The 7,337-nt window shown below is 35.5% G+C and overlaps 1 protein-coding gene across 3 annotated transcripts; it reads left to right on the top strand.

Annotated features, from left to right (window-relative positions):
- On the top strand, positions 1-4,576 carry LOC146902102 (F-box/kelch-repeat protein At3g23880-like). Of its 3 annotated transcripts, XR_015021464.1 has the most exons (3): positions 1-1,334; positions 2,893-3,053; positions 4,089-4,576. XR_015021464.1 is itself a non-coding variant. In XM_085732598.1 (2 exons), the coding sequence occupies exons 1-2, from the start codon at positions 39-41 to the stop codon at positions 1,322-1,324; spliced, it is 1,113 nt and encodes a 370-aa protein (XP_085588724.1). In that variant the 5' UTR covers positions 1-38; the 3' UTR covers positions 1,325-1,460. The 3 variants fall into 3 exon arrangements, 1 of the variants encoding a protein (XP_085588724.1); XR_015021465.1 differs by lacking the exon at positions 2,893-3,053; XM_085732598.1 differs by lacking the exons at positions 2,893-3,053; positions 4,089-4,576 and having other exon boundaries at positions 1-1,008; positions 1,182-1,460.
- The last annotated feature ends 2,761 nt before the right edge of the window (positions 4,577-7,337 follow it).

Genomic DNA, 7,337 nt, shown 5'->3' with positions numbered 1-7,337 from the left:
ATATCTCACTCAGATCAGAACTTCAGACTTCAGAGACCATGGAGGAAGAAGCATGCATGGATCTACCTCATGAGTTGATGATTCAAATCCTTCTAAGGTTACCGGTGAAGTCTCTTATACGTTTCAAATGCGTTTCTAAGTCTTGGTTTTCTCTTATCTCTGATACCAATTTTGCTAATTCACATTTTCAAATTACACACACTCCTAGAGTTTTATTCATATCAACATCAACTTGTGAAACTCGATCTATAGATTTTGAATCATCGCTTAACGACGATGATTCTGTTTCTGCTTCACTCAATCTTGATTTTCTGCTTCCTGAATCTTATCTAAATCTTGAAATTAAAGGCTCATGCAGAGGCTTTATATTTTTGCACTGTTATCCAAACAAATACCTCTGGAATCCATCTACTGGATTTCACAAACAAATACCTTTCTCTCCTTTTGGTTCCAGTTTATATGCAGAATATTTCTATGGTTTTGGGTTTGATCCGTCAACGGATGATTATCTGTTGGTTTCAATGCTCATTGATCCGGTTACTAATATTTCATCGCAATTGGAGTTTTTCTCGTTGAGAGATAATACGTGGAAAGAAATTGAGATCGAGGGTAGTCATTTCCGTTATAGCAATCCCATTGAGGATGAGCAGCCTAAGCCGGGGTTGCTATTTAATGAGGCTATTCATTGGTTGGCTTATCGTCATGATTCACGTTTATTAAGGGATGTTATTGTTGTCTTTGATTTAACGGAAAGGGAACTTTTTGATATGGATTTGCCAGATGAGTTTGACCATCAACTTGACTATTGTGGTTTGTGGGTATTTGGAGAATTTCTTAGTTTATGGGCTAAGGATTGTTATATTGATACAATTGAAATATGGGTGATGAAAGAATACAAAATGCCTTCATCTTGGACTAAGACTCATGTTCTGTCTTTTGATAGTATGCCGACAGATTACTTTTCTCCATTGTGTTGTACAAAAAGTGGTGATATTATTGAAACAGATGGTGATACTGGATTGGTGAAGTCTGATGACAAAGGACAACTGCTTGAGCATCGCTCCTTCCGTAACGATTCACATGGATCCCATGTGGCTATATATACCGAGTCTCTGCTTTCACTTCCTTGTGACGGTTAACAAGCTTAAGACAAAGGACAACTGGTGGTATTATTGGAACAGATAGTGGTACTGGACTGGTGAAGTTCGATGGCAACAGACAGCTGCTAGAGCATCACTCCTACCATAACGCTTCACGTGCATCTCAAGTGGCTATGTATACAAAGTCGTTGATTTCACTCCCGGGTGACCGTGAACAAGCTTAAGAAGAATGAGGTTGTGAAATATTCTCCTTCACCATTTTCTTGATATTTATAATTATGTTGTATTTTGTACCTTTGGATAGCTGCATTTGTAGGGTAGTATGTGTTTCATTGCGTTTGTAACATGAGCCAATATAATACATGAGCTGATGTAACATGTCATGAAATGTTTATTGGTCTCAATTGTCTGTAATATGTTTCTTGGAAATGTTGACAGTTTTGTTTGTGTGATTCACTGTTATTTATGCATGTGTAACACGATTGAGCTCTAATGTATGATGTGGTGGCTGCTTGAAATTGTTATATATGATAAAAAGACTGGCTTGTTTATGCATGTTGATCAAGATAATGATCAAAATCACAATTACATGTCGTAATGGATACCACATATATTCCGCTTGAAGTTCTCTCTCGGTGGTCCTATTATAGGTGCTGCGCAGAAGTTTTCCTTGCTTCCATCCTATAAACCCTTCAAAAGCAGCCAAATAACAACATAGTTTTTGGAAATCTTAGAAGACCCTCCAATATAGAATGAGTAGAATTTAATTAATGAGCCATAGTTTGAAGTCATTTAGCAATTTTTGAGGGAAAAGAAAAAAGTTTCAGAGCTTGCAAGTTCAATTTATATATTGATGAAAATTGGAGAATACTGAATGATGGAAATTTTTATCAATCTTTTTGAAACTTGCTACATTTTGCATACCCAAGGCCTGAGATTCTGAATCAAATAAAGCTCCTGCTATTTGGAATCTGGGCTCATACAGTATTACATGTACACATGACTTGGGAGTTTGAATATAATAATCGACACATCAAAATGCTAAGAGTGTGTTTGGACGGGGGATTTTGATGACAGAATGTAATATTTTAGGGGAATTAAAATGCTTTGTATTCAAATCTCTTGTCTGGATACAAAATTGAGGAAATTTTGAAAATTTCTGAATTTTAGTGGTTTTTTTCCATTGACAAATTTGAGAGAATGATACAATTCTCAGCTTCTTCAGTGTGATCGCGCTCCTCACTCTTGCATCGCTCCTCACTCTCATGTGTTCTCTATCTGCACCATCTCTCTCGTGTGCATTCTCCAGCTTCTCTCTCGTGCGAATCAAACGCACCCAGAGAGTTAGCGGCTATCGGTTCACGACGAGATGGAAAGATGAAGGTTTTGTTTCCAAACAATTAATTTTGTGCTTCAAATTTCTCATGTTTTCTGGTTGAATCATATCCGATTTTTTTTCTAACGTTGGATTCGTTGACCATGTTACCTGATCTGCAATATCTTGAATATGAATTTTCTTATTTTTTTTTTCCTTATGTCCATTTCTAGAAAAATAGCAATTGATTGATCTCTGTTTTTGGTTTAAACTATATCATGGCATTTATATTAGGTTATAATCAGTTTTGTTCAATTAATTTGTTTAGATTAGGGATTCCAATTTGATATGTCAATTCTAGCAAGTAATGTGATAACTTAAATTGTAGATATGAGTGTGATGCATATGCATTATTTGATTATTGAATGTGATGCATGAATCCAAGCCTGGTTTGTAAAAACGTGTGCTTGATTCTAGGTTCATTTTGTCCCTGATGAGCAAGGTAAGCTCATTTCTGCTTCAGTAGATGGGTTGATCTGCATATTTGATACCAGTGAAGATATCAATGATGATGATCATCTAGAGTCGGTATGCTTGGGACTCAAATTCGATTCCTTCAGTTGACTAACTTGTTAAAGGTAGGTAATAAATTAAGGCTTTTATTTTAGCCTCTATTTGACTAACTTCTTATTCTTAGCTTTGTGCATCTTGGTAATGGTAACCAAAGTGGACTAGAGCTAAAGCTTGATGTAGGTAATGCATTTGTGTAGATGCTACAATGAAGGTTATAGTAGTAGAAAAGATGGCAGGGCAGGTTTATATGGACTGTGGAGAAATCATGCATGTAAATAAGTGAATGGTCTGTTTAGGATGTAGATTGTAGTGTTCTAATTTCGACCATTTGAGGAATTAATGACTGTAGTTTGTGAATATATCCACCGGTCCAATTTCCTCACAATTATCTCCTCTGGTCCTTCAACTAAAAAAACCTTTGGTATTTGAATCACACCACAAATAGCTTCTGTCAAATTTGCAAATGCAAATGGCCTCCCCACACGTTTCCTCTGCCATTTGGCTTCCGCCAGATCTAGAAATGCCTCTTCCGCCATTTAGCTTCTGTCAAATTTGCAAATGCAAATGGCCTCCCCTTCTCTTCAGGTGGCACCGTCACCCCTGCTAATCCCTCTTTTCTTTTTTGCCGTTACTAATCTATGTTGTGTGACAGTGTGAAGGTTGATTTGTGTGACTAATCACAGACGCAGTTCCTGCTTGTGAAGGTTGACTTGTGTGATTAATCACATTCACAGTTGCCGTTGATGCTGTTTGAATTATACTTGCCCATATATGTCTGTGTGTGTGTGTGTGTGTGTGTGTGTTATGGATAGTCTTTTTTCTGATTAATAAGCCACTCATAACTGATGGTACTCAATGAGTTATAGTTGCTGCTTTCTTTTCATTTTGGTTTCATGCTATATCATATTTTGCTGTTGCAGACTATTTAACCATTTAATAAATTAGATTTTAGATTGAGTCATGTGCTGTTAGATGTCATTTCATGTTTATAAGGACATTTTTACCGAGGTTTTTCCCTCATTTCTCATGTTTATTAGCAGAGCATATCATGTAGAATACCAATTGATTGTTTCAGTTTGTATTGTGTTTATAACGAACAGGGCAACTACGGAGGCATTTGCTTGCAACCGAATGGAGTGCATTTGTTAACAAGAAGCTCGTATCTGGAGATGCCGTTCTGTTCCTCGAGTAAGATAACCAAGATTCTATCAAAATATTAAATAGAGTAACAAGGACTGGACCGACATGTTACAATTCATGACAATTGACAGAGGCGAGGATGGAGAATTGAGATTGGGAATCCTGCTCAATTGAAAATCTGCACTAAGTTTGCATCCCTCCCTGGCCAGTAATTCAGTCTTACTGACTGATGTAGTTAATGCATTGTCTAAACGTACCTTTAACATTCAATTTAATGTATTTTTGTGGCTATTCTCTTTTTACTTTCTTTAGTAGTTAATGAAGATAAATCGTTTGTTAATTTTTGTTTTGACAAATAGATAGATAGATATTTAAATTGTTTGTGTGGAATTGGAAAGACAATCATTCGTAATTATCATGATAATATATTAGTTTTTAGAATGGACAATTATGAAATTTTGTTGGATTTCTATTTTTATATATTGTTTTTTTAAAATAATGTTATATATATTGTTAATAGATTAAAAAAAATGAATAATATTTATAAATTAAAATTATTTCAAAGACAAATTAATTTTTCATCCAAAAAACAAATATCGATGGAAATTTGTTATATCCACCTATCTGTGAAAGTTTAAATTAATTACAATTTTTTTGTATTTCCAAGCAAATTATATATATATATATATATATATATATATATATATATATATATATATATATATATATATACACACACCTTTTTGTTTTTAAATGAAAAAGCAAATAATATTTTAAAAGTATTTCAAAGACTTATTAATTTTGCATCCCAAAAAACAAATATGCGTGGAAATTTGTTGCATCCGTTCTATAATATTTGTTTCTAAGTCATCTTTTAAAAAACAAATAGTTAACGGAGTGTGCGACTTTGCTATCTGACATTGTTTTGCTGGACACTATTGTTGACAGGTGGCGATGGGTTCTTGATCCTATTCAAGGATATTCTGTCAGAGGAACTTATCAGTACCTAACGTCATCTGATTCACTTGAGGAGCGGGGTCGTTACGATATGGTGTGGTTGAAGCTTGTTCCGTTGAAAGTGTCAGTCTTTGTTTGACGACTTCTTCGCAACAGATTGCCGACAAAAGACAACCTAGTACGTAGGATGATACTTCATCAGGATGATATGGCTTGTGTAGGAGGTTGCGGCAGTCACGAATCGGCAGTCCACTTCATCTTACGTTGTGACATATTTAGCATTCTTTGGCACCTACTCTACAAGTGGGTTGGTATTTCTTTCATATCCCCTGAGTCGGTGGTTGACCATTTTCATCAGTTTGGCCGTTTAGCAGGCTTTTCGCGACATGTTCATTCATTTCTCCAAGTGATTTGGCATACAACTGTTTGGATCATCTGGAAGGAACGAAATAACAGGTTTTTTGAGAACAAAGCTCAGGATGTGTTTAAGTTGTCAGAGGTTGTTAAGTTTATGTCTTTCTCTTGGTTAAAAGCTAAGCTGCTCACTTCTGCCTTCAGTTACAATGACTGGTGGCGGAACCCTTTATTATGTATGGGTGTTAGGGAGTAGTCTACTTTTTTGTTTCTTCGCCGTTTTGTTTTACGGCAAGAGACTCATAACTTTGTACTACTTTTGGGTGGTTCTTTCTGGCACATCTTGTGCTAGTTGAATCACTTGCTTTTAGTTATATTCCATTTTGGCTTCTTAAAAAAAAAAAAAACAAATAAATTGATTTCATATTTTTTCCGTAAAAATTTGTTACAGTTATAATGACCATTATCCATAATTAATTTTTATTTTAGGCTTAATTGCACTTTTTCCCCTATCTTTTGCCAATTGTGTGATTTTGCACCCCATGTTTTTAACTGAGCGATTTTGCACCTTTAATTTTCCCCCTTTCTGGTTTGAAGGTCCCTCATATATTTTAGTGATGACATGTCTGATTTTGATGACGTGTCTTCAATTAATGTTTGCCATGTGTGTAAATTATATTTTAAAAAAACAAAAAATGGAATTTTCAAATTATTTGAAAACATCAAATCCCCTTCTGCATCCCTTCCTCTTCTTCGCATCATCATCATCCTCAACCATCAAATCCCCTTCTACATCCCTATGACCTAAAACAAAAAAGGCTTATACTTAACACCACCATAAACCTTCTTCAAACATAAAATCCACGTTGTTAAATCCTTAGACGCAGTAACTCCAATCAAAAAATACTCTTTACGGAAAGCAGGCGATCTCCAGATTTGAACAAGCTTCCCGGCGGCGTCAGCGATTAGTTTCCTGTCGGCCCTGAATTTCACCGCTCCGACTCAGTGTTTGAACGTGATACGATGGAGGAGAGCGCAACGGCGGAGGTTGATGAAGAGGCCGCGATTATTTTTGTCGATGACGAGAAGGAAGGTGCCGTCAGGGGTGACGGCGATGCGGGAATGTTGGAGTAGGATTGAATAGGGAGAGTTGTGGTTTGGAATTTGCGGAGGTCAGTGACAGAGACACGGTTGCCCCGACGGGAGAGAGGAGTAGCTTGTGCGATTTTTTCCATATGTCTTCATTTTTTGAATTTTGAAAATTTTCCATGTGTCTAATTTGAAAATTCCATTTTTTGTTTTTTTTAAAATATAATTTACACACATGGCAAACATTAATTGAAGACATATCATCAAAATCAGACATGTCATCACTAAAATATATGAGGGACCTTCAAACCAGAAAGGGGAAAAATTATAGGGTGCAAAATTGCTCAATTAAAAACAATGAGTGCAAAATCACACAATTGACAAAATATAAGGGGGAAATGTGCAATTAAGCCTTTATTTTACCTTTTAAAAATAATTAAATTAAATTTTGGAAGATGATCATTATGCACGTAAAATTAAAGAGATCATGAGTTTTAATGAGGATGATTATGAAATTATACTTCGAATTTTATATTATGAAACTGTGTTATGTAAGTAGAAAACGTATTTTTTTTTCTTTTGAAAGAAGTAGAAAACGTATTTGACCACTAAAATATGGCACGACTGTGACATAAAAAAACTAAAATATGGCGCGAGAGACATTAGTTGAGGACACGTGAATGGATGAGATGAACAGTGTGTGTGTGTGTAGTGTGAGTATATAATTAGTTATTCATATTCCATTATTTTCTCCAACGATATATAACGGATTGCAGCCTATCGAATCGTGTTCTGTTGCAACCATAAAT

This window comes from Medicago sativa, chromosome 8, assembly GCF_051527215.1.
Source record: "Medicago sativa cultivar Bolivia chromosome 8, Bolivia_mono, whole genome shotgun sequence".
In the NCBI taxonomy this organism is placed as follows: Eukaryota; Viridiplantae; Streptophyta; class Magnoliopsida; order Fabales; family Fabaceae; genus Medicago; species Medicago sativa.
This window is presented reverse-complemented; position numbering and strand designations above follow the sequence as displayed.

Excerpts from the sequence above, each read along its gene's own strand:
- LOC146902102 (XM_085732598.1), top strand. The coding sequence starts at position 39 with ATGGAGGAAGAAGCATGCATGGATCTACCTCATGAGTTGATGATTCAA. Across the intron at positions 1,009-1,181 it reads TGATATTATTGAAACAGATG|ATAGTGGTACTGGACTGGTG; the intron begins GTGATACTGGAT and ends TTATTGGAACAG.